At 38.9% G+C, this 27,854-nt stretch overlaps 1 protein-coding gene across 1 annotated transcript in view; it reads right to left on the bottom strand.

Annotated features, from left to right (window-relative positions):
* The window catches only part of LOC138032799 (uncharacterized), a 31,328-nt gene extending 3,737 nt beyond the window's left edge, over positions 1 to 27,591 (bottom strand). Inside the window, exons 1-6 of the mRNA XM_068880528.1 lie at positions 27,534 to 27,591; positions 24,381 to 24,738; positions 24,146 to 24,292; positions 23,538 to 23,660; positions 22,254 to 22,376; positions 4,096 to 4,614 (exon numbers count right to left, since the gene is read on the bottom strand). Coding sequence (XP_068736629.1) covers positions 4,096 to 4,614; positions 22,254 to 22,376; positions 23,538 to 23,660; positions 24,146 to 24,292; positions 24,381 to 24,699 — 1,231 coding nt within the window. The 5' untranslated portion in view covers positions 24,700 to 24,738; positions 27,534 to 27,591. The remainder of the gene's footprint in view (positions 1 to 4,095; positions 4,615 to 22,253; positions 22,377 to 23,537; positions 23,661 to 24,145; positions 24,293 to 24,380; positions 24,739 to 27,533) is intronic.
* Between the last annotated feature and the right edge of the window lie 263 nt (positions 27,592 to 27,854).

Raw genomic sequence — 27,854 nt, 5'->3', positions numbered from 1 at the left:
CCACCCTCTTGGTTTTTCATGGTACAGCGGGCTCAATTATAACCATCGATTTTGTCACTAAACCGACGCTCGCACTGGAAAAACCGGTTTGACGAGAGAAAACAAGATTGACTAGTCCAGAAGTTCGGGCTGCGGTGGCTTCAAAGAGTTGACGCGATTCGGGCAGAGCCTACTTTTATCCTCCTCAGTAAAGAAAAAGACAAAAGGAGGCTCTGCTCGCAGGGTGTTTATTTCTCTACTCCCAAATGCTGTTCAACACGGAAATTCGGCAAAAAAATTGCATAAGAAGAAGTCAATCTTGAAAAACAAAAGTAAGCAAAAGAAAGTGAAACAAAAGTTTACGCTAATCCTGGATTAAGTTAATCGGTTTTCAAACAACCGGGCCCTGGTTTATAGGGGAATCTTTACTGACGTCATTGTTTATATTTTTTTCATTAACTTTCGAGTTTGCTCAAAAAGGGCGTCATGCTATTACAAATTGACTTCAAAAGGTAAAAGAACTTGTTCAAAGTCGCTAAATCTCCAGTTTTAAGCCTTTTAGCCTTGATAACGAGCCTTTACTAATCTTTAGCTGGCTTATAGCTAATAGAGGGGAATGGTTTGGAGGCTCGGCAAGCATCAAAGGAGCAAACAAAGATGCCAAGATTTAGGTTGGAAAGTCCACGACCGTGCAGAATCTTTTGTTTTGCGCTTATACAATGTGCATGAATTACGTAATCAACACGTTTCTGTTGGTTAGTTCCTCAGTACGGACTAAACAACTATTGTGTTTTAAATGCACGGTCAGGGCCAAAAAAGAGAACAAAAACCTACAACAAAGAAATTTGTAGTGTTTCGCAAAACCATTTCCCTCTATTAACTATGGCTGGCTTGACTTTTTAATTAGTAAGATTTTTGCTGTTGTTCTAAACTGAAGAGAGAGGGTGTAAAGATTATCAGTCAAACGGAAAATGTCGTGAAAGAGATTACTGTGCATGTAATTTTAGTTTTAGTTGTTGATCAAAATTGTTGGTAATTGTTTGTGCAAAGGCTTGTTTATTTACTGTTGTCACCTCAGAGGTGTTTGATCACTGTAAACTGTATACCCTATGACGATTAATTTTGTACTTTATGCAGAAGCTTAATTATTTCCATCACGTGTTCCCATATGCACTATAATGCTTTCTTGCTTTCCATTTCAATGGAATTTTTGGTAATTCCGGAGAGAATTCAAATGGAACAGTTCATCCCTGTGGAATGTTTTCGGAAAAAAAGGTAGTAACTTTTGAGGTATTTCCTTTTCCTCGCTTTGACCGGAATGCCCGGAAATTACTGTACCATTTGTCCACAATTACAGTTGCCAGAGAAAATAGACCGTTTCATTTGTTTTTCAACCGGAACAACCCGTTTTTCTGTCAAATATATGATACGGCACATTCCCATATACTTTTTTTGAGTACAGAACGTTCAGTACCATTTTTCGAAACATTCTCTAGCGGCATCCTTTGAAGCACGAGGCAAAAAAAAAAACGGACACTATTCATTGCAAATTAAGTGGCCGGGTATTCTGCAGTCTAGCCATGAAAATGTTACAGCGGTGTAAAGATACGGGAAAACTGCTTTGTTCTTGAAGTTATGTAATACTTTTAATTTATCTGGCTGGCTTTTCTGATTGAAATTTTCGCTACGTGCGTGAATCTAAACATAAGGGTCAAGTTTTTGAGAAGTGATTAACATGTCCCTCCTTCTAATTACCGCGTCCTCAGACTTAATTCGCAAAAAAAAGATCCCTCGAATGATCTTCGTCTGTTCTAAGAACTAAGTCTCCTTTGAATTCGATTTTGTCGATCAAGTGTGATAAAAGAGCTATCGATAGATTCTGCAAACACCATGCAAGAGAAATTTATAGGTGTGTACCGCCAAGGTTCTCAAACTCTGACCCTAAAATCGCTTTGTTGAACTTGAATAGTAGTGGTAGTGGTAGTGGTAGTGGTAGTGGTAGTGGTAGTGGTAGTGGTAGTGGTAGTGGTAGTGGTAGTGGTAGTGGTAGTGGTAGTGGTAGTGGTAGTGGTAGTGGTAGTGGTAGTGGTAGTGGTAGTGGTAGTGGTAGTGGTAGTGGTAGTGGTAGTGGTAGTGGTAGTGGTAGTAGTAGTAGTAGTAGTAGTAGTAGAGCTTTATTTAGCTACGCTCGCCACATTGAACAACGTTACCGCTGGTTTCCAAGTGGGGCGTATGTAAAGACTTACTGTATACCTTAACAAGTCACAAGAATAAAAAAATAGGTCATCAGACAAGTGATAACAACACAGGTAGTCAGCGTGATCCAGCAAAAGGCAGAGAGGCAAGATAACGTTTAAAATACGAAAGTGAGTGAGCGGCTTTTTCCTCATGAGGAAGATTATTCAGAGCATTGCACTACTATACATGTACTTAAAGCTGCATTTTAAGAAATTTGTCTTTGTCCTTGGAAGTGTTAGGTCAGTCTCAAGATTCCTGAGATTACAATTAATGTTAATTTCATTGAGGTTTATAAAGGAGTCTCAGGTTGGGAGCAGATTGGTCTTTGAGGATTTTGCACATAGGTGACGCCTTCATGTGGCAGCGTCCAGTTTCAAGGGTTTTCTATTTCAAATTACTCAACACATCAACAAAACTAATATCATATGAAGAACCCGTAATAACCCTTCCTGCTTGGTTTTGAATCTTTCAATTGTTTACCGCAAGTATCCCACAAAGGCCAACAGTAATCGAAGGTTGTATAAGTGATTTATCATAAGCATAGTTAGTAGAGTATGTATTAAAGTTACAAGGGTGCTAAGCGGGACGAAGGATTTAATTTTAAAAGGTCCTACACCAGCGCATGCCTTTTTACAAACATGTTCAGTATGAGTCTAAAAAGTCACCCTTTCATCTAAAAGGACTACTCCCAGACATTTATTAGAGGAAACGAATGAAACCAGATTATGCAACAACAACAGGTGTTAACGGAGCCTAAACATCATTCCTGTTCAAATCCATATAGGCGGCCATAATTTCATCAGTTTTCATCAGTTTACCGATTTTTTTGCAACTCTGCAGGCAATCGGAGAGAGGCTCCAAGAGCTCTATTGTTTTTCGGCCAATCAGAGTAAAGTCTGGATTCTGGACTACCGGCAGACAACTCGCTAAGAATTGTATCAGGCGTACCTTTTACGCAGTGTCTAAAGAAAAGTACGCCTGATCGCAGGTTAATAATGTCATAGCTTAACTTGATTCATATGCGCAGTTCATTACATGATTCATTTCATACATTTCGTTCGTTAATAATAATAATAATAATAATAATAATAATAATAATAATAGTAATAATAATAATAATGATATTGATAATGATAATAATAATAATAATAGTAATAATAATAATGATAATGATAATGATAATGATAATGATAATAATAATTATAATAATAACAATTATAATAATAATAATAATAACAATAATAATAATAATCAATACGCCCAACATGGCGGCCGTTTACAGCGTACATCTTTGATATTAGACATCCATGGTATGGTCAATTGACACCTATCAAAACAAGGTATCAGCTGACCGTTATCACTTGGCCATACCGCGGGCTCAAGTTTAGAGCTCATCGAGGTCAACTGTTTTTGTTTTTTTTGTTGACCACTGACCAGGTACTGGTTTTCGATTGGATCACGTTAACTTCTTGTAATCAGGACACCTAAACATAAACAAGGCTTTAATAGAGGTGAAGACAACCAATATATGCCAGTGGTTCTTCCATCATCGACTTTCAATTCAGGTCTTTTGGATGACATGCTAATTTTATTCTCTCAGAAATGATAATCAGCTTGGAAAACTTGAAAAGGTGTGTGAAAAGGTGAGAAAAAGAAAATCACTTCAACAGCCTTCCTTTGGTATTATTGCGGTTCAACTTGTCAACATCCCATTTACGTAAAAATAATAATCACTAAAATCATCTGAGAGGGAAGACAAACACAAGATCAGATTTTTTTTCTTTTACCGAAGACACGATCGAAACAAAGTTTTGTTGCGGATTTGGAATAATCTTACATGGCTAACTCACAAACTGAAAGAAAGCATAGTAATGTTACCTGAATTACTGTTGTCAGCAGTTGTCGCACCGTGTCCACCACTTCCTCCTGACCATGACCTGTACCCAGCTCTCCCCGATGTAGATGTAGATGCGTCACATCCAGTATGCCTTGATTTCACTGTTTCACCGCCTCCTCCTCCTCCAGCTATAATCAAAGGAGTGTTGCTTCCTCTTACCACAAATGTTCCACCACCACCCCCGGCAGAGGAACGTGCTCTGTTAATGCCGCCTTCTTGACCAACAAGTATTTTGATTGTTTCTCCTTTCACCAACCTAAAGATTCCTATCATTCTGGCACCTCTTCCTCGGTACTGACGACTATTACTGTATCGATCGTACCCCCCTGCAGCTCCAACTGCTTCTATTTTGTAGTCACAAGTGTAAGGAACAACCCAATGTTGTATACCGCTGACCAGTGTAACCTGGCCATCGTGATCCTGACCACTGTAGTAGCCACCCAGCGAACTTGGACCCAGTCTTCCAGTTGCTCCAAGATTTGTGAAGACAGCCTTAAATGCTGCATAAAAAGGACAAAGCAATACTGAATTAAGCAAGTTATAAGTTATTCAAACTTATTAACACAGTGAACTATGCAATTTAAGCAGTTGGAGAGGAACCTGAAAGTACAAGGTTAATTAAACAGAAAGTACGATTGGGCGTTGCCTATTGGCATACACTGAAGCTTCCCAAGGAGAGTTCCCTATGATTATATCAGAGTTGGTGACTTTTTATAAAAATAATCATAAGTTACTTAAATATCCTTTATCATTCTTCCATTTCTCGCGTTTTAGACTTGTTTGTAATGTGGGTTAAAAACTCTCCCAAAGCGAAGTTTATTCTTTCAAAGACACAATTAATGGTGGTTACTTTCCGCGCTTTACTTGCACTATGTCGAAAAACAGGAAGGGCAAGAAGCGACCCCCCCCCCCCCCCTCCCCATCAAACTGTGCCCATATATTACGAGTGACGTAACATTTTTTCTTCCGAGATATAATCGGCATTTATTCGTTTTTGGAGCATTTGATTTCTAGAGGGGTTTTCAGAAAATCTCTTGAATATTACAGGCAATAAAACGTGATACATAGTAACAGTTTAACATATTCAGTGAAGAATGCGCGAGTTTTGTCAATGAGTAACTTGACTTCGGGAATAAAGTCTGTGATGCAAGTCTTAGCAAGCTTTTCCATAGAAGTATATCAAAACACGCAATTTATGTGCCGGTAATTGTCCCGGTAGTCTAGAATATGGCCATTTTTTTTGCTAAAATCATCATACGGTTTACAAGAATGAAACGATGCTCACAGGTATTACACTTAAAACAAACTTGTGCACAGACATTGCATAAGTCGTTTTAAATGCACGAAGTAAAATTGCAGTTAAAATTCTGGTAACTTCTTGACAAATGTCCTTACAGTGCAACGCGCCTTACCGTGGCCACCCAATAAACTTCCACATTTGACAATTACGTATAAATACGTCAACCCAGCAACCCATGCAACGGTGTTCAACTTACAACTGTGCGAACTTTGCGAGGAGGTGTGACTGTCAACCAAATTCACACATCCTCATTGGCGTACAATCTTTAAAAATTTTGTCAGGTGGCCGCGGTAAGGCGCGTCGCACTGTAATAACTTTGCAGAGACGCCTCATATTTAACTTGCAAATGATTATGTTTAATTTTTCCCGTTACCAGAGTATCCCGGAAGGCAAGTGCATCGGTAAGAGCCAGGTGTATTGGTGCATGAGGCTTTTATGGGACAGACACGAGAGGACGCAGCGCATTCATCAACATCTACAACAAAAATGAAACAATATTAAGAATCCATTAAATGTAGTCTGTATTATCAGCCTTACTCTTGATCCAGTCCCCGGTTGTTTGATTGAATGAGAAGAAAGAAAATCCCTCTAAGGTGTGACATTGAGGGAGGAGGGTGGGACAGACGGGAAAAGACAAGAAGCAAAGAAAAAAAAAAAAGAAAAAAAAAATTAGCTGCTAGTCCAGGAGCCAATCCCAAGCCAATTGGGTAGCCTCTCAAAGAGTCTAGCTTTCAATCACATGACCGAAAGTGACAAAGGTGTTATTACCAGTACAGGTTTTTCCGTTTCCAGTGTATCCAGCCATACACAAACACACATAAGATCCATCGTTATTCTTGCAGGTGGCTTTGACGTGGCAGGGCGAGATTGGTGCATTGCATTCGTTGAAATCTAAAACCAAAATACAACATCAATACCATAACGTTTAGGAAAACTGCTTTTCAATTTTAATAAGAAACCATCTCTGACATCATAGTTTCACTACCAATTAGTTTTATGCTAGTCTCAAAGGATGAACATTTCCTCATCCTTACTCATAGAAGGCGTGTATAGAGAGGCGTTTCACCAGGTGTTCACATAACAAAATGACATTTAGATCTCCTCTTGATATCCGTGGGTTTTTCTTCACACCTTGGCTCTCTCAGAGAGCACTCAGCTTTCTAAGTAGATGGTAATGTCGTTATGATTGAGTGTAGAAATTAAACTTCAGTCAACTTGAAAAGGCATCATCTCTAGCCTCTGGGGAATAAAAAGAAGGATTTGTATGAGTTTATTCCCCAGAGCCTCGAGATAATGCCTTTTGTTTTCGACTAAATATTAATATATAGAAATTGGGCTATTACGTCTGCAGTATTACGTCTGCAGATTTGTCCGTCCTAGCGTATCCGGGTTGCGCGTGCACCGAAGTGTCATTGCATGCATCATTTACATGACACACAGGTGAAGAAGCAGTGCATTTATGAACATCGGCAACATTAAGAAACAACGTCAACCGCGAATGTACACGATCTCCAACCCGCCCCCTGAGTTTTGCTTTAGTCCAACAGGATAAGGAAAGCAAAATTGAAAGGAATAGGTACTTTTGGTTTACATAGAACCTGGAAAACTTAAAAGAAGAGAAAGTGGTAGGGAAAGAGACCGTTAAGGGGATTGCAGGAAAAAAACGGAATTTTGGATGAGGTTAAGGGAAGATAAATGAAATTAAAAAGACGAGGAGGATGGCGATGCAGATCAAGACGGAAATATGGCCAAGATAAAAGTCATAAACATCTAGATAAGGACGACGGAAATGGGAGAAGAAGGAATTCTAATACACATTGGAGAGAGGATTAAGATGTAAATGTAGATGAAAATGAAGACGGGGCTCGAGATGTCAAGTCAAGTCAGTTTTATTAAAACTCGCACAGAAATATACCCTGCGAGCAGAGTCTCTTTCGATCTTCCTAGAAAAGTCGGGAAGAGGAAAGTAGACTCTGCTAGCCGCCTGCACATTTCGTATTGAGCATGCGTTAAAAATTTAAATGCATTCGGTGTCAGCCACGCGTGACCTTTAGCCACAAAACCACAAAACGAAAACAAACAGTCGGGATATTTTCCATCAACTCTGGCAAACACACGACAATCAAGGAATATTTCACTGGAAACTCATGATAGTCCATACTCTTAAAATGCCATTTCATTTTTTTTACTGAAATATTTATAGGTTTCTGTCAGACTAGTTTCTGTAACCGATACATAGGAAAAGCTCATGGAAAATCTAACAGTTAAAATTAACACGCTGTTGTAAATTTTCTAAATATTGATGACGCGTGGCGATTGATCATGCGCAAAAATTAAAAAAACAGGTTTGACAAGTCGAAACTGGACTGACTCATCCAATTCTTTGGATGAGCGGCAAATCAAACAGTGTGAAGGCGGCGAGCAGAGACTACTTTCCTCTTGTTCCCGACTTATCTAGGAAGATCGAAAGAGACTCTGCTCGAAGGGTAAAAGAAATAATAATTAAGAAAAATTAGTGCTTAAGTAAAGAAATTTTACAATGTAGGTTCAGAAATATGAGTAGAAGGAATAGAGATGCAAAATAATTGTTTTAGATAATAAATATTACTTCATTAATTAAATAGCAGTCAAGGATAAAATTATCTTAAAACATTATGAATCAATAATAGTATTATAACCACATCAATCAAAGAATTTTTGATATATTGACGAAAACTGGAAAACTGCTTGATTTCCTAAAGATCAATGGATAAGGAATTCCAAAGTTTGGGACAAGTGTTACGGAGACAACGAATGCCGTATTGAGTTGAATGAACAGATGAAGATGATGATGATGGAGATGAAAAAGAAAATATAGATGAACTCTGACGTGGGGATAAAGATGGAGATAAAGACTGAACTAAGGTATCATATCAACAAGGATAACCTTACCAGTACATGTTTTTCCATCGCCTGTGTATCCAGCGTCACATGAGCACAAATAAGATCCTTGATTATTTTTGCATTTGGCTTTGGCATGACAGGGCGTAGGAGATGAGTTGCATTCGTTGAGGTCTGTCAGAGAGATACAACATCATCAAATAGGTACAAAGGGAGATACTTTTTCCTTCATTATTTTCTGCATATAAAAAGACAAATCAAACGTGGTTCACCGTTGTCTGTACTCGTATCCACAACGATATTCGTCATCAAAATGTTGTGGACGCACAAGACGCATCTAGGAGAGTCCACTTTTGATTTGTTTATTGTAGTGCAATTCTCTTTAATTGCCTTGACTCTAATCTAATGCTTAAGTAACGAAATTTTACAATTGTAGGTTCATTGTGCAGAGTTTGAGACACCGAAATAGTTCCTGGAACTAACCAAGTAGGTTTGAAATATGAGTAGAAGGAATAGAAATGCAAAATAATTGTTTTAGATAAGAAGTATTATTTCACTAATGAAAATATAGGTGAACTCTGACGTGGAGATAATGATGGAGATGGAGACTGAACTAAGGTATCATATCATCAAGGATAATCTTACCAGTACATGTTTTTCCATCGCCTGTGTATCCAGCGTCACATGAGCACAAATAAGATCCTTGATTATTTTTGCATTTGGCTTTGGCATGACAGGGCGTAGGAGATGAGTTGCATTCGTTGAGGTCTGTCAGACAGATACAACATCATCAAATAGGTACAAAGGGAGATGCTTTTTCTTTCATTATTTTCTGCATATAAGTGACAATATTTTTTTTTTTCCAGTAGAGCCGAAGTAATTGTTTCTTTCATCTACAACTCGTACTTAAAATAGATACCCGCGCTGCTCGTATAATCCTTGAAACCAAATATTGTGATAAAAAAAAAATCAAACGTGGTTCAGCGTTGTCTGTACTCTCATCCACAAGGATATTCGTCATCAAAATGTTGTGGACTCACAAGACGCAGCTGAGAGAGTCCACTTTCGATTTGTTTATTGTAGTACAATTCTCTTTAATTGCCTTGACTCTAATATAATGCTTAAGTAACGAAATTTTACAATTGTACGTTCATTGTGCAGAGTTTGAGACACCGAAATAGTTCCTGGAACTAACCAAGTAGGTTTGAAATATAAGCAGAAGGAATAAAGATGCAAAATAATTGTTTTAGATAAGAAGTATTATTTCACTAATGAAAATATAGGTGAACTCTGACGTGGGGATGAACATGCAGATGGAGACTGAACTAAGGTATCATATCAACGAGGATAATCTTACCAGTACATGTTCTTCCATCGCCTGTGTATCCAGCGTCACATGAGCACAAATAAGATCCTTGATTATTTGTGCATTTGGCTTTGGAATGACAGGGCGTAGGAGATGAGTTGCATTCGTTGAGGTCTGTCAGAGAGATACAACATCATCAAATAGGTACAAAGGGAGATGCTGTTTCTTTCATTATTTTCTGCATATAAGTGACAATATTTTCTTTTTCCAGTGGAGCCGAAGTAATTCTTTCTTTTATATGCAACTCGTACTTAAAATAGATACACGAGCTGCTCGTATAATCCTTGAAACCAAATATTGTGGTAAAAAAACAAACCAACGTGGTTCAGCGTTGTCTGTACTCTTATCCACAACGATATTCGTCATCAAAATGTTGTGGACTCACAAGACGCAGCTAAGAGAGTCCACTTTCGATTTGTTTATAGTAGTGCAATTCTCTTTAATTGCCTTGACTTTAATCTAATGCTTAAGTAACGAAATGTTACAATTTTAGGTTCATTGTGCAGAGTTTCAGACACCGAAATAGTTCCTGGAACTAACCAAGTAGGTTTGAAATATGAGTAGAAGGAATAGAAATGCAAAATAATTGTTTTAGATAAAAAGTATTATTTTACTAATGAAAATATAGGTGAACTCTGACGTGGAGATAATGATGGAGATGGAGACTGAACTAAGGTATCATATCATCAAGGATAATCTTACCAGTACATGCTTTTCCATCGCCTGTGTATCCAGCGTCACATGAGCACAAATAAGATCCTTGATTATTTTTGCATTTGGCTTTGGCATGACAGGGCGTAGGAGATGAGTTGCATTCGTTGAGGTCTGTCAGAGAGATACAACATCATCAAATAGGTACAAGGGGAGATCCTTTTTCTTTCATTATTTTCTGCATATAAGTGACAATATTTTTTTTCCAGTAGAGCCGAAGTAATTGTTTCTTTCATCTACAACTCGTACTTAAAATAGATACCCGCGCTGCAGGTATAATCCTTGAAACCAAATATTGTGGTAAAAAAATAAATCAAACGTGGTTCAGCGTTGTCTGTACTCGTATCCACAACGATATTCGTCATCAAAATGTTGTGGACTCACAAGACGCATCTAGGAGAGTCCACTTTCGATTTGTTCATTGTAGTGCAATTCTCTTTAATTGCCTTGACTCTAATCTAATGCTTAAGTAACGAAATTTTACAATTGTAGGTTCATTGTGCAGAGTTTGAGACACCGAAATAGTTCCTGGAACTAACCAAGTAGGTTTGAAATATGAGTAGAAGGAATAGAGATGCAAAATAATTGTTTTAGATAAGAAGTATTATTTCACTAATGAAAATATAGGTGAACTCTGACTTGGGGATAAAGATGGAGATGGAGACTGAACTAAGGTATCATATCAACAAGGACAATCTTACCAGTACATGTTTTTCCATCGCCTGTGTATCCAGCGTCACATGAGCACAAATAAGATCCTTGATTATTTTTGCATTTGGCTTTGGCATGACAGGGCGTAGGAGATGAGTTGCATTCGTTGAGGTCTGTCAGAGAGATACAACATCATCAAATAGGTACAAAGGGAGATGCTGTTTCTTTCATTATTTTCTGCATATAAGTGACAATATTTCCGCAATATTTTCTTTTCCCAGTAGAGCCGAAGTAATTCTTCCTTTTATTTACAACTCGTACTTAAAATAGATACACGCACCGCTCGTATAATCCTTGAAATCAAATACACTCTTTGTAAAAATAACCTCCATAATACGGATCCTCTATAATACGGACGACAGACACTAATTCTTGGCCCCAAAGAGAAAATTCATACAGGCTTAACCTCTGTATTGCGAACACTCCAATGATGACAGTTCTTATTTAACACGATTTCCTGTTTGTCCAAGGACACATTAAAATGTAATCAATTGTCTCATTGTTCATACGATAACAGTATCATTTGTTTCAATCAGGAACAATTGTATATCGACATGTCATTGCCATTTATCATCTAGATTTCTTATTCTTTGAAGATTCTCCAGTTGTTGCTTTCCTTTTTCTATCTCTTTCCTCTAGAAATCCTCACTTGAAAGACTGTCTTTACGGACACAGGGGCACCCAACGTCAATTTTCGGAAAATATCTGTTCGGAAGACGATTTGAGATGTAGAATTTTCGGAACATTTGTTGTAAAATTTGTTGTTTGCCTGCCTGTCCTAGGATTTTCGAACATCTAAAAAATGGTATTAATTGCCCATTTTTAACGGATTTTTTACCCTAAAAAGGTCACCTAGAATTTTCAGGAGACTTGTTTCTGGCTGAAATTTTCGAAAAGGTAAGTTTTGATCCCTATAATTTTCGGATCACTAGACTTTCAGCTAGGAAATCCGAACAGATGAAAAATTTTTAGGGGATAAAAATATGCCTATATCTACCGTTTAAATACTAAAATACGTTTAACGATCCTATGTCTAGGTGGTTTTGAACTACATTCTCGTTGGGTGCCCCTGCGGACAGCTGAGTTTTCTGTAAGGTCCAAGCACTTTTCCAAACGCTTTTTGAGTTTGTGCGGTCCGGGGAAAATATATTCACATGGGATCTCCATGGCTAATCCTCCGCCCCGATTAACTGCCTTCCCACATACGTTGACAACTCCATTGGTCCCTGGCTTTACAAGAAAATGTCTTATAAGTCCCAAGCCCTCTTTCGTATTGATCAACATCAAAGGCTTGTGCCCTACAACTCGGCTATCCTTGAATACGCTGACTGCATTTGTGTCTTTCGGGTTCTCAGGTTCTGGTTGAAGTTGTAGACTTTCTCCGTTGTGAGGAGTACACCACCCCTTGCAGACATGAAACCCTCTTAATTAACCATGATAGAACGCTTAATGACCGGAGTGCTAGCCATATCTCGTTGAATGGTTTTCAGACCGAAAAACTGAAGGAAAGCCACTGAGGTGTTTAATACTTGAAATGCAAAAACTATCCTTCTGTTGTTTCCGTTCCGCTAATTGTAGTTGTGGTACCGATGGTTTCTGATTGGTTCCCAAAATTTAAAAGCGTGAATCGAAATTAGCTCTTCAACGAAACATGATTACAGAATGAATTTCCTCACTTCAGTGTCGTGAATGGTATGCAATGGCGAAACGTAAAGAATTGACTTTGCCGCAAGGAAAGGTAGAACTAATATATATTGAAAAACAAAAATCCAGCGACAGCACTGTGACCAATTGCAGATAAGTTTCAATGTGGTAAAACGCAGATCCAATCCATCCCTGCGATCAACAAAACCTGCTCGATAAATTCACGGCTTGTGGAAATGCGGCCAGCAAGAGAGCTAGAACATGCAGATTTCAAGACATCGACTTGGCAATGTTGGAGTGGTTCAGAAAGGCTAGAAGTAAGAACATTGAATTTCCTCTTTCGGGATCAATTTTGCAGCAGAAAGCCTGAGCAGTAGCCGCTCAAATGGGCATGGAGCAAACGTTTAAAGCTTCAAATGGATGGCTAGAGAAATTCAAGATCCGATACAACATTAAGGGAATCAAGTACGCGAGGAAACAGTTCAGTCTTGGGAAGAGCGGTTACCAGTAATATTCGCAGGTTACAGCCCCCACGACAGGAACATTCTACCGTGCGTTACCAAAAAAGTCCCTTTCTGAACCAGCAAAGCAGTGCAGAGGTGGCAAACAATCCAAGGAGAGGATTACATGTGCGTTCTTTGTAAATACCGCAGGGGGTAAAGAGAAACCGATAGTATTCGGAAAGTCAGCAAATCCCCGTTGTTTTAAAAGCATCAAAGATCTTTCGAACCTTCCATGCACTTCCTTTCATCAAAAAAAAAGACTTGGATGGAATTCGATATCCTCCTGAATCGGAGGTGTCTGCGTGGAAGTCGAAGTGTCCCCTTGCTACTCAATAATGCACCTTGTCACCCATACGACATGAAAGGCAAATATCCGAACATTAATTGTGTATTTTCCGCCGAATTACACCTCGAGGCTCCAGCCTTTAGATTTGGGGATCATCCAATCCTTCATGGTAAAGTACGCAAAGCCGATGTTGACTCACGTGATCAGCCTAATTGATGACTGTGAAACAGCTGGAGATGTGTGCAAGTCTGTAAACCTACTACATGCCATCAGATGGATAGGCCAGGCCTGGGAAGCCTTAGAGCCATCCACTATAATTAAGTGTTTCCCTAATGCTGGAGTGCTAGACAAAGGGAGAAATGCAGTTGAAGCTGTAGAACCGCCTGATGACGAGGACCCATTTGCAGACCTGGAAGATGAGGTTTCTCAGGTTGAGATGTTACTGAACGAGTCATGTGGTGACACTGCTGTGTCAGCACACGAAGCTATTGCAAACGAAAGTCTTCTTCCAGTCTGTCAAGAGTTAGGTGAAAACTGAGAGGAAAGGTTCCTATCAAGTCTGTCATCAGACTCAATGGTGACAATGAAGGTGCAGGCAGTAAGGATGAAGAGATCTTGGAGCTGGATGATCTTCAAGCGCTAGAGCCGCTAAAAGTGAAGTCATATAGTGAGGCTTCCTCAAAACTTAACCATGTTTCTGATTTTTTTTTTTACTGCATAAGGTGAATGAAATTTGGCTGATGAGTTATGCAAGATTATTTCAAAAGCTCAGTCGTTGTTCGTCAAAAAACGACTGGCGAATGCTGTCCAGAAGAACATTACAGACTTCTCTAACACAATATGAATCAATAACAAAGAACTTTCATTAAATACTCTACTGTATGTTGGTGTCCGCTACACTTGTTACTGTTCCGAAACTGTATTATAGTTTGTCATACGTTTTTGGAATTGTACAGCTTGTATGGTAATGATTTGTACTGTCCATTAAACAATTTAAATGCACCTCAAAGACTTGTTTGGGTCAGGTTTGACTTAAAGAACGCTTAATGCCATCATTGGAGCCTTTAAAGTGACGTAATATTCTTGACCTCTAGACACCGGACACCTCTCTAATAGGGACACTTTGCTCTGTCCCCTTGGTGTCCGTATTAGAAAGGTTCGACTGTATTGTGGTTAAAAAAAAATCAAACGTGGTTCAGCGTTGTCTGTACTCCTATCGACAACGATATTCGTCATCAAAATGTTGTGGACTCACGAGGCGCAGCTGAGAGAGTCCACTTTCGATTTGTTTATTGTACCGCAACTCTCTTTAATCGCCTTGACCCTAATCTTAAGCAGCTGGCTTTTCAATCATTTAATCATTCAAGCATAAACTACGTTTTCTACAAATGTTAATCATCTTAAAGTATAATGTGCTATGACGTACAGTAGTTTCCTTGTAAGTTTATATTTTCCTTTTATATACACCAAGGAACAGGATTTGTCTTTGGAAAGTGGCCAAAAGTGGTCCTGACAGCTATTTGGACTCCCTTACCACTACAGGTTTTTCCATTCCCAGTGTATCCAGCCTTACATGAAAACACATAAGACCCTTCGGTATTTTTGCATTTTGCGTAGACGTGACAGGGTGAAGGAGATGAACTGCATTCGTTAAAATCTTCAACAAAAATATGATGTCATTTAGAAGAGCAGCATTTGATCATTTGCTTTCAAGTTTTCACCAGAAATATGAACTTTACATATCCCCACCAACGCTGTTTTAATATCCTGGTCTTAACTTCCTTACCCTTACTACTACCTACTAGTTAGGACGCTTGCCCGGCTTGAGATCCATAGATCCCAGGTTACAAAACCGCTCTCCTGTACGTCTCGTTACATTTTATCCTGGTAGTCCCTGCCTCAACTTTTGAACTGCACTTGTAAATAACTAAATGCTTTGCCTCCGGCCAGTTGGGATTCTTGACAGTTTTGCTGTTCTGTTCTGTTATTTTGTTGCTTGGATTACATGGGCCCTGAAACTTCCCTATGAGGAGTAGTCAATTAAGTACGTATGTACCTCAAAAGGGGTGAAAGCTAGATAAAGTTTTAAATTGGTGTTAAAATAGCAAGACCCAAAAGCAATTAAATTCTTTCCCGGTACCAGCTGAGATGCTTGAAACAAGGCTACATGCCCCAAGACGAATTCCTAACTAAAGCTGTCATCCTTATTGATGACAGCGCCTATAACCCAGCATTTAAGGTGATTCCTGCGCATGTGGTGTGTCAATATTTATAAATTGGTCAAATGTGTAAGTGGATCATACACGCTGGGACAGTTCTCAAAAAACGTGAGACAAGTTTTGAATAATGACCCATAACTCCTTTCGAATAAGCCCGCGCATTCCGAGAACGTGGAAAATTTTGTTGTTTCGATCTATAATAATCGAGATAGACAGGTTCGATGGTGTTTTACTCTTAAATGAGGACGGTGACCTACATTTATTATTGCATAATTTTGGTGTACAAATTATCCCCCTGCATTAAATTAAAATATATATATATCGGAAAAAAAAAAAAAAAAAACAAGATAAAAACGTACAAAGGGCCCCTTACCTAGGGATGTAAATTACTATCTTGAAAACAAAAAACCGAGAAGAGTTTTGAGTCGACAAGGTTTTAAGTTGAGTGATTTTCCATAAGCTATATAAGGCAGTGTTCCATATGCTCTCGACTTTCTTCCTATCCGATTCTTTTCAAGTGTTACTATAAAAATCCTCTCAATTATTACCTCAAGATGTACCCTGAGCCGATGAAATAACGCGCGTGTTTAGGGCGCGTTCGATTGACTGTATTCTGGAATTGCATAGAAATATTTCGTTTTTATGAAGATTCACATGATGGAATAAACGCTCGAAGATATAATGGTATTAGGCTTGCAAACAGACTTCGTTAGGACGGATTCTATTTATCAAGAAAACTCATTTAATTAAAAAAAAATAAAGACAGTGTACAGTCTCTGCAGAGTAAGAGAAACCCTGATACAACTCCCAACACAACCTCCTCCCCCTCACTGTTCAAGAGTAGACGATCCCAAATAAAGCCCACCATTCTACTTCCAGCCCCAAGACAAGTCGAGGTTTAAATTCAAACACAAGGGCTGCATTATATGATACGTGACCAGCCTGTATACCAAATCATGAACGTACTGCAGCAAAATAGGCCATTTCCAGAGAGTGCACGACTCAAACAAGTGGACGAAATTGTTCAAATCCGAGGCTAAAGAGGCCATATCATCCACTTACAGTTGGGCAACGAAGAGAACACGACCCACGATTAAGCCGGCGATGACGACTCCGACCTAATTACAGTAGTCCTCGACACCATCACAACTTCGCGGTGAAAGTTCAGTTAGCTTAGCGTTAGCCGTTATCCCAATCGTAAATGTAAATGTACATGTAAATATGAAATGAAATATTGATAGGACCCACTGGTAACTCGGAGAAATCCGAGCCCCAGATGGGATTCGAACCCACGACCCTCCGTGATCTAGTCGGATGCTCTAAGAACTGAGCAACTGAAGACTCTATGACGAGCAACATTTCATTTCATATGTGTATAAGATTTTCACGTTCGCTCGCATGGGTGGTTGGTTGGCCGCATCTCAGATATGCTTTAAGATGACTTGCGCTATACAAGGTATGAGCTATGCTGTCAGTCGTTGTTTGACTCTGTAGCTGCGTGATGCATTTCGAGTCAAAGACTCACATTTCACCAGCGCTCCCCATGAGTCTCCAGTAGCTCTGTGCTTAAAGCATCCGACTAGATCACGGAGGGTCGTGAGTTCGAATCCCATCTGGGGCTCGGATTTTTCCGAGTTCCCAGTGGGTTCTACCAACATTTCATTTCATATGTATATATCATTCTTACATTCGTAAATGTAAATGTAGAAGTTTATGTGCGCTTAGTTGACCGCTCCCAAAAGGGCTTTTCAGGATCGACAGGCTCAACGAGATAGGACCAATTGCATATGGGTGCGCCCTTGGCCTCCGCCATACAATCCATGTGTGATCTCAGAGCACCGCAAACCCAGCGAGATGTGATTGACTGGGAGTTGACTTTGAGGAGGGAGGAAAACGGAGTACCCGGAGAGAGACCTGAGGAGTGAGGTTGAGATCGACTGAAACTCAGCCTACATACGTCCCGAGGCTAGAGTTTAAATTTCGTTACAGAGGTGGGAGTCACGATCGATGACCACTACACAACCCTGATTCCCCGAAAGATCATTAATTACCACCGTCTGAGTTTATGATAAACACAATATCTAAATGAGGGTTGCTGAAGGTGCAGACACGTGTGTTTTAACTATGGATGATCTGCTGACTTGGCTTTTCTCTTGAAATAAAACCCTGCATTGCTGTCCTAAAGGGCTGCAGAGGAGCCTCCACCAGCAACTTTGACGCTATCGTTCTCAAAGTAACCTTCAAAGACAACTCAGGCCCCTGGTCACCCATCTATGATCGGTTGCCAGATTGCACAAGAATTCGGTATCATCACTATACACAACCAGGAGCTCTCAAGTACCCAAACACCACACGAGGAAAAAAACATCCCCCCCGACTTGCAAGCCTGGTACAGCCCGCATCCATAGGCCTAGAAGAATACGAAGAACAGATTGGCAGTTTCCCAAGTGTTTAATACCTCATAGAGCTGATATAAAACCCCAAGATAAGTGCCCTCTATTCCCGTACATTACCGATAAATATTCTTACTTTACACAAAGCCGATTTGGACAAGATTCTCGCAGAAGACATTATGACAGAGGTAACTGGGCCTACCGATTGGGTCAACACCATTGTTCGCAATATCAGAGAAACATCAAACGGGAAAAAGAAGGCCAGGCTATGCTTGGACCCTAAGAAATTAAATTGGTACATTCGGTGTGAGCATCGCTGCAGCCACAGTATCGACGAGATCCTTCCCCAATATCATGAGATTTTTTTTCCCAGTTTTTAACTTGGTACTTGCACAGCGAACTCGCTCACGCGTCTCGCATGTTATAATTGCACGTTCAATACGCCCTTCGGGCGATACAGGTTCAAATGTCTCCTCTTTGGCATAATAGTGCCCCAAGATGTCTCCCATCAACAAATGGATGACATTTATAGTAATATTCCTAACGATGGTTTTCTTATCGGTTCCAGAGAGGAAGGCGTTCTTAGACAAGATTTTCTTAGACATGCTGACAACCTGAGCGTCAACTCCGCAATGTCATTAATATCCATATAACAAAGTGTCAAATTTTGCGGTCATACACAAGCAAAGAAAGGCATCCACCCTGCAGTTGACAAGCTTGAATCAATTAGAAAAATATCTGCACCAGCTAACACTAAGGAACTCTTATCCATCCTTGGGCTACTTACCTATCTAGACCGTTTCCATCAAGATCGCTGAGTGCCACCCTCGCAAAGGAAAATGCCCACTTTAAGTAGGAAGAAAACCAGCAGGGCAGAGCTCTATCTATGCCCAATACAAAGTGGATTGGGAGTCCGGCTGCACTAGATTGGTAAAAGCGGTAAGGAGAGTTCGGTATCCATGGCATCAAGATGGTTAACCGACACGGAGTCCAGATACTCAGAGATGCAGTGCCTGGCTCTACATAACTTTGTGTCTTCAAGTACTAGTGGTAGCATTGCCCTAGAGATAGCTGATCATTTGTCAGTCTTTACTCTTTCGTATGACCCTGCGCTAAGTCCCTTCCCCAATAAAATTGAAATTAGAGATTTTAAAAGGTTCGATAACATTGCTTTTCAAAAAGCATTGAGGAATGATAATTGGACAACAGTATACAAGAGCTATGATGTAAACGAAAGCTTAACTAGATTCCTTCATACTTTCAATAGCATTAGCAATGCACATGCACCGCTTAAATCGATTAATATAAAAATATAAGTCCGACAAGCCCTGGGTGACGAAAGGATTGAGGAAATGAATCAAAGTTAGTAACGAGCTCTATAAAAAATGGTTGCCAACTCAAAATATTTATTATCATAAGCAATGTAAAATTTATCAAAACAGGATTGTCTCAATTGATACTTACGAACCTTACACTACGATAGTGTACTTAAGGACTCCGCAAAAACAAAAACAAAAAAGTGTGATAATGTTAACCTTATAACCAATAAAAAGCGGCCATCCTGGAACATTGACAATCTGAAAGTTAAGGATAAAGATCTCCAGCATCCATCTTCAATATCAAATGCTATTAACAGGTACTTCTGCAATGTTCCGACTGAACTAGCATCGAAATTGCCTAAAGCGGATCGCCACTACTCAACCTATATGAAGAGGAAAAAAATCAACATTTCGCTTCGCTCAAGTAAATGAAACCGAGGTTTATCTACTATTAGAAAGTATTGACACAAAGAAATCTTGTAGCTATGATAACGTACATCCGCTCTTATTATCTTCTGCTGCACTTGAAATATTTCGACCGCTGACACATATCATAAATTTGTCACTTAAACATGGCATATTTCCTGAAACTTGAAAATTGCCAAAGTTATACCAATCCTTAAACAAGGCTCTCGTTCTTCATGCAATAATTATCGTCCTATATCAGTCCTTTCAGCACTAAGTAAAATTTTTGAAAGATGCATTCTTAACCAATTATCATTTGATCTCACCTATGAAGATATTTTGGTACCTAATCAATATGGCTTTTGATCTGGCATGACCACAGTTGACTGGTGGTAGACCTTATAGATGAGATAACAAAAGCCCTTGACCAAGGAAATCATGCTATTTCCATATTTCTAGACCTAAGTAAAGCATTCGATACGGTCAACCATTATATCCTATTATCACAACTTAACGTTTATGTTTGTTAATATTGCGTTGAATCTGACTTACTAGAAATAAACTCAGGAGTACCCCAAGGTTCGATCTTGGGTCCGGTTATTTTTCTAGTTTATATAAAAAGATATTATTAATGCACCTCACTACTATTGCATAAGAATATTTGCCGATGATACTTCGCTGACTGTGACTGGTAAGGACCCAGATTCATTGCTACAGTTAATTAATTCTGAATTGCCAGCAATTTATGAATGGCTTTGTTCTAACATATTAACTCTGAATTTGAGTAAAACAAAATACCTAGTTTTCCAACCGAGACAAAAAGTTAATTCTAACGTACACCCTCCTCTAAAAATTGCGGACCAATACCTTGAGCAGTCGTACAACATTAAATACTTAGAATTAGTTATTGATTGCTCTTTATCTTGGCATGATCACATTGACCATATTAGTAGTAAAATCAGCAAAAGTGAAATATCATCGCGTGATTAGTATCTACTACGCACTTGTCTACCCCTATTTAAACTACGGCTGCATTCTGTGGGGTAATAATTACGAAGCTCACAATTGGTAAAGCTGCAAAACCAAGCTGTAAGAGTTATTAATGATGTTCCACTTCGAGATCATATTACGCCTCATTATGTAAACCTTGGCCTAACTGAGCTCCCTGACATTGTTAAGCTAAATACCTGCCAACTGATTTATGATCACTTGGTAGATAAAAAGCCATCTAATTTCACGTTAGCCTTGGTATCTGAGCAATATAATTATGATACAAGAAGTGCATCCCCGCAACACGTAAATCCTAGTAGCTTTAGAATAAATAAAGGAAAATTCTGCCCAACAGTTATAGGATGTTATTATTGGAATGATAATCCCTTATCTATACGTGAAAAGAGAACTAAAAAATCGTTCAAAAGACCACTTTTCAACTATTATCTTGCTCAGTATTAATCATCGCCACGCCGAAAAATAAATGAAAAATAAACAAATAAGCATTTGGTCTTTAGAAGTTCCAGTCGTATATAGTAGGAAGACACACCATATTTGAAACCGACAATGCACTCGCCGAAGCTCCTGCTCGTCTGCCAAGCTTGCTGTTTTCTTGCTCTGATTACGACATCGAAGTCAAATACCGGCCCACAGTTAGTATCCCTGTCGCTGATGCAGAGTCACGGGTGTTCGTGAAAAGAGAATGACATATATATCTCTAGCAATGGCCCGAGGAACAGGCCCGATCACAGTACACATTCTCTGACCAACATTTTTCCAGAAATCCCCAAAAGAAGGGCCAGCAAGACAACAGTTAATCAGCAGGCACATGCGGGCCAACCAGAGGCAACCCCATCCGCAAAACCTGCATGCAACAATCACAGAGAGATCTGATAGCACTCTAGTCCCCAAGCCAGTATGGCAAAATCCTGCAGAGATGCCGAGGGCACCGCAGTTGAAGATTATGGAAGCACTTACGTCCAATCATGAAGCAATACCACACTGTCACTGCACAATTGTACATAGCGTTATATAATTGCCGGTTACTTATTAAAATGGCGTTTATTTTGGATTTGGTCCCGAATGTATACCCGCGTATTTTTGTGCGGGAAGAGGAAAGTTGGTTACATTTGCTAATATTTCCTTCTAAGAAGTTCCTTCTAGGTATTTCACGTGAAACCAATTTACACTTCATTAATAACAAATGACGTTTATTAGTGAATGTACGAAAGGACTAGTGTAACAGCAGCAGATCATCCCCAAACAAAACACCAGGTTCTGGGTCGGGTCGGGTCTTGAATCGTAACAATCATTTTAACTTAAGCCGGAGTATCGTGAAAATTGCTTGTCGACCTGGCTGCTCTGTGACTGGTTATGTGAACTGTAATCTAGTATTTTCTTCTGGAGTTTACCTTTGCATGTTTTTCCATCACCAGCGTATCCCAGCTTGCACGCGCAATGATAAGAGCCAAAGATATTGCTGCATAATGCGTTTACATGACAAACGGAAAGGGAAGCGCTGCATTCATCAAAATCTAAAAATGAATTTTAAAAAATCAACTTTAAGAGACTTTGTAAACTTCACTAATAATTCATAAGGGTGACTGCCTAGAAAAACGCACTATTCAGGTCAGATATATAGGTGTGTAAATCCAGATAAAGTTCAACTGTCTGAAAGCACTGGGAGGGATTAAATAGGTAGCGGGAAAAGGCTGGGGTTGATAAATTGTAAATTAGTTGAATTATTAATATGATTAACTTTTATAAAATCTCTAACTCGCGTAATTAGTATGCTTAACTTTAATGAAGACGAGGCTGTAAAATTATATAATGTTCATTAATCAATCACAAGTTTGAAATTTCAATCACAACTATTACGTAACAATTTACTTGCCTTTTGCGTGATTTGTTAAGAAAGTATAATGCATCCTCTCCTCCCGTCTAAGGTAAACGACAGTTAATCGCACAAACTAACAAATGAAACGAATTGGGCGGCTAACGCTCTCCATTTTGCTTGGCCTCTTCACAAACGAAATTGCTCAGCCAAACGTTTAGCGTATTTGGCGACAAGTGTTCTACTGAAAAGGTCAGATCTTGAGCATTTTCGCATTTGAGATAGGCCACTCCAACAACTACTGACATTGCATTTTATTTTGCCGTCGCTGCTGCCATTACTCGAAGACTTTTCTACCCCATTTAGTGTTGTATTGTGTTCCTTTCGAATAGGCTCCCACACTAGACTGGTTTCTTCTTCTTTACACTTTGGAGACCGAAAACGAGCAGCCATGTTTCTACTACAAAAGCTTTATGTAAATGATTTGCTAAATTCAATGCTAAGTATTTCCAAACTCCTTTATGGGCTTTAAAACGGCTCGCCTGGGGCTCGCCGTTTTAAATGCCCATAAAGGTCGGACGCGAATATTTTATCTATTACTTAAATTGTTGTCTGAATTATCATCCGTCACCCGTGAGATAACTTTTAATAAGTTCTCATGGTATCTAATCCCAGCTAGGTATTGAGTTTACCAAGTCCTAAGAAACACATTTCTAACCCGGGTTTCAACGTGTTTATTTTATAAAGACGTAATATTCAAAATCGTTGACTGTAGCCCTTACTCTAGATTTGCGTGCAAAGTTACTACCTTCTTATTTTAGAAAATGCTTGTTTGAACTATCTCTGGTGGACTTTAAATTACCTTTGCAAGTTTTTCCGTCCCCAGCATATCCGGGTTTCGAAGTGCACCTGTAGGAACCAAGAGTGTTGTTGCATGTAGCATTTACATGACACACAGGTGAAGAAGCAGTGCATTCGTTAACATCTACAACATAAAGGAACAATTTTAACCGCGATTAGCATGTAGTCCATCTCCAAACCCGCCCCATTATTTTGCTTTAAATTCAACAGGATAAGGCAACCGAAAAGACAGTGGTAGGTTTGCTTCGATGGAACCAGAATTACGTGGAAGAAGATAAAGTGGTAGAGAACGAGACAGTGAAAGGATTGCAGGAGAACAGGGTACACGGATGAGGTTAAGAGAAGAAAAAGGAAGTTAAAAAGATGAGGCAGCTGCAGGTGGAGCTGCGGATGGAAATGGAAATAGAGCCAGATAAAAATATAAGGGGTATAAAGATGTAATTGGATGAGCTTTAAGATGTGGATGTAGGTGAAAATGAAGACAAGGCTCGAGATGGAGATGAAGATGATGATTTACATAAATCCTGACGTTAGGATATAGCTAATGGAGATGAAGAAGAACATGGAGAAGAAGATTAATTACAGAAGTGTGAGGTTATCAGATCTCACCTTCAGTTTTCATATCGCAAAATGCAAGAACTGGAATCCCTGGCTTTATTGAAGACATCCAGTATTTGCCGTTGGGTGATCTTCCTTCACTCATCTTAATTTCCTTGCAGGACGTGGCTGCTAGGTCAGAGATGGAGCCTAGTGGGACTGAAATTGAGAAACTAGTATTATTCCTTTATCTTTTTTTGAGCAGTCTTTTCCATGCAACAAACCTAGGTTGTTAAACTCCACTTACCTCTGTTTATGTATTTTCTGAAGTAATATCTGTCTGCATCAGGAATAAAATCTTCAGGTCTGGCTTCCTTGGTGCGATCACTGAATTCGCACATATGGAGAGACATCACAAAGTTGAAGCTTTGGCATCGATCATCCTTGAGGCAGACCGAAAGGCAATGAAGGCCAATATTGGCCATCATTGTTTGATAGATGTGTCCTTGCAACATCCATCCCAAGATGGACTCCTCAGATCCAAATGCAGGACATTGTTGCGACTTTGTTTTGTCGACAATTTGACAAATGGCTACACAAATCAAGAACACTGATAGCGTTTTCATTTCCTTTGCGGTAACAGCTGTAAACCGTTTTCCAGACAACTGAAAAGAGATTAATAACACATACCTATGAACTAGATCTTTTTTAATCACTAGTAGTTCTAACATATCGATCATGGCATTGACGGTTTCGGTTCGTTTGTAACTATACATGGGTAAGTTTTTATTGCTGTATTTGAAAGTGGCTCGTAATAACTAAAACGATATTTTATTTCTTGATAATTAATTATTGATTTTTTTCTCAGTACAGAGCATCACTCAATTTGGTGCATGATTCAAGTTCCAGAGAGCACGAGTGGAAGAGTTGTTCCCTCATTAACCGAGGATAAGGCCCGTTTCAAACGTTGAACTTTACATGTGCCGAATCTAATTCAAATGAGCGAAAACAATAGAATTTTCTCATTTGCATTAGATTCGGTACATGTAAAGTTTAAAATCTTTCTTCAATATTACTTGTAAAACGGATCGTAAATATCGGTTAAACTAAATTACGGTAAGCACAAACAACTATCTCTCAAACAGTATCATCGCTTTGCCACTCGTATCCCATAGCTGCACGAGCAATCAGAGAAGACATCGAATTGTGATACACAACACAAAGCACTAGTCCTAATAAAGACAGGATAAAAGCTCTCTTGATTAGTTATCCCAATTGCAAGTTTCAGTCAACAATTGATTGTGTCAATACATTTATATTCTAGATCATACACGCACGAGAATTTATTTTTCAAATACATCTCCAGATCTGTAAATCATTATGAATTATTTTTCTTCATCCAGTTCAAAATTCGTGAACGTATTCATATGTATACATAAAAATACATTAGAATGCTCGGAAGGTACATGTCGATTCCATCAAAGAATCTGAAAGGTTTAAAGGTAAAGGTAAAGGTACACGTTATTTAACGTCGGAAGTTCCTTTACTCTCTAGAGAGTACTCTCCCAGGAAGCCGACGGTGCGCTCATTTTACCCCCTCTTTCCATCAGTGCTCCGTTTTAAGGGTATTTAAAGTTACCTAGGCTACACTGAATGGAAAGAAGTCGAAACAAGGATGTGAGATCCGGGAATCGAACTCGGGACCTTATGCACCAAGGCCGCGCACTAACCGACTGTGCCACCCTTGCTTCTAAATTTAAGATGTAATCTCGCGACTGGAATGGAATCTGGTTTGAAGTGTGTTGGGATGCTAATACTTACTGTTTCCTTACAAAAACACAGGCACTCAAGATGTTTAACTTTCTCTAATTTACAATTTTACAAGGCTCTGGTGACCAATAACGGAAGGAATAATAAGTTAATAATAAAGTACTCTATTATGCCTCGGTCATTTTATGGGTATTTTTTAAGTCCAAAAATATTAGTCCGAAAAACCGGCGATCGGACATTTACACAACATTCGCAAATGGAATCTGGTTTGAAGTGTATTGGGATGCAAATACTTACTGTTTCCTTACAAACACACAGGCACTTAAGATGTTTAACTTTCTCTAATTTACAATTTCACAAGGCTCTGGTGACCAATAACGGAAGGAACAATAAGTTAATAACAAATTACTCTAGTATGCCTCGGTCATTTTATGGGTATTTTTAAAGTCCAAAAATATTAGTCCGAAAAACCGGCGATCGGACATTTACAGAACATTCGCAACAACTGACTTAAGCTAGACTTGAACTTTAACATCTTGTTCATAGTCCTTCTTGGCAACAAACTTGCCCCGTATTGGGAGCGACATCCGAATAAATGCGGGATTTTAACTCAGTCTTATATCCGTCAGTTTGTTTTCCCTCGCAGATACATAAAGTCTCTTATACAAATAATTTAAGCGTTTACAACCCGTATATTGGTCAGTCTATTAGTTACAAGAAACTTATGGAATCAACTTGTTTCAATTTTTAATGTCTTAGCGGATATTACTGCTTCAAGAAACGAAGGCCCTCTGTTACCTTAATGAAATAAACACGACAGGTACTTTCTCTTCTGATTTTTAGATGAGCTGAATTACAGGTGCACATCAGCTGTTTCAGCAAAAGCAACAATCACATGCATTTATTTTGAAATGACGCGATTTAAATTAAAGATTCCTTTCAGTTACGCTGTTGAAATTCCATGACGTTTTATTCTTGAGAATGGTTGTCTTTCAAAGGAATTCAAGTAGCGTTAAAAAGGCCTGGAAAATCCGGGTATGAACAGCATTCGCGCTGCACGCAATACTTTAAATAAAGTATCACGCCGACTGAAAGAGGGCCAACTGCGAGATCATGTTATTTCATGGAGCTTAAGGGCTGGTCTTTAATTGCGACGCTGGCATGTATTTACTGCAGCAATGGGTACACAGAGTGGTAAGTGTTTCGATCACGTTTTGTTAGAACGAGATGCTAATTGACGACAATTTCCCCTTTTGCGTCAATAGGTTTTGCTCATGCTTAATTCGCTATTGAGTAGCTCACAGCCTTAAACAACGATGCTCTTCACGTTCCTTTAACATTTTTATATCATTTTTAACAGTGCTCAAGCTAAAAAAAAAACGTGAAATGTAGGATGTAAACATTCAACGAAAAGAGTCAACATTTCTTCAAACATTCTCACCGTTCGTTCCAATTTTATTCCTGGAAAAATGGCATACAGCTGACGTACCAAACATTTTGAATAACTACGAAAATATTAAATTCTTTTAAGTCATATTGAATTTGTAGATGACTCTCTTAGTCGTCGTCCCTGCTTAAGTTCCCTATGGGCATCCTAATTTACAAACGGACTCCTTTTACTATTATTACACATGCCATATACCTTATTCCTGAATCCTGTTATTCATTGTAACATATATCTATTACATACCTTTATTGCTGTCGCCAGATTTTCTTTATTAAGACACAATGCGATCGTTAGACGCTGCCTGAAGAGTGCGTCCTGTTAAGCTCTAAAAAGGGGTTTAATGAATTTTTTATTCAAGCTTAAATTTTTTATGGGGGTCGAACACATTGGTAGTATCAAATTAAATGTTTCGCAATTTCTTCATTTTCCGTGTTTGCCTAAAAAAATATTGTTTTCTTTCTAATTTAAAGAAAGTCACAGTTATTGCTTCACAGTAGCTTTGATGAACTTTACTGGGGTGTGGATTGAATTCGAAATACCTTTTTGAAGAAATCAATATCATGT

This window comes from Montipora capricornis, chromosome 14, assembly GCF_036669925.1.
Source record: "Montipora capricornis isolate CH-2021 chromosome 14, ASM3666992v2, whole genome shotgun sequence".
NCBI classification, from domain to species: domain Eukaryota; kingdom Metazoa; phylum Cnidaria; class Anthozoa; order Scleractinia; family Acroporidae; genus Montipora; species Montipora capricornis.
Note: the sequence above shows the minus strand (reverse complement) of the source record. Positions and strands in the feature narration are given on the sequence as shown.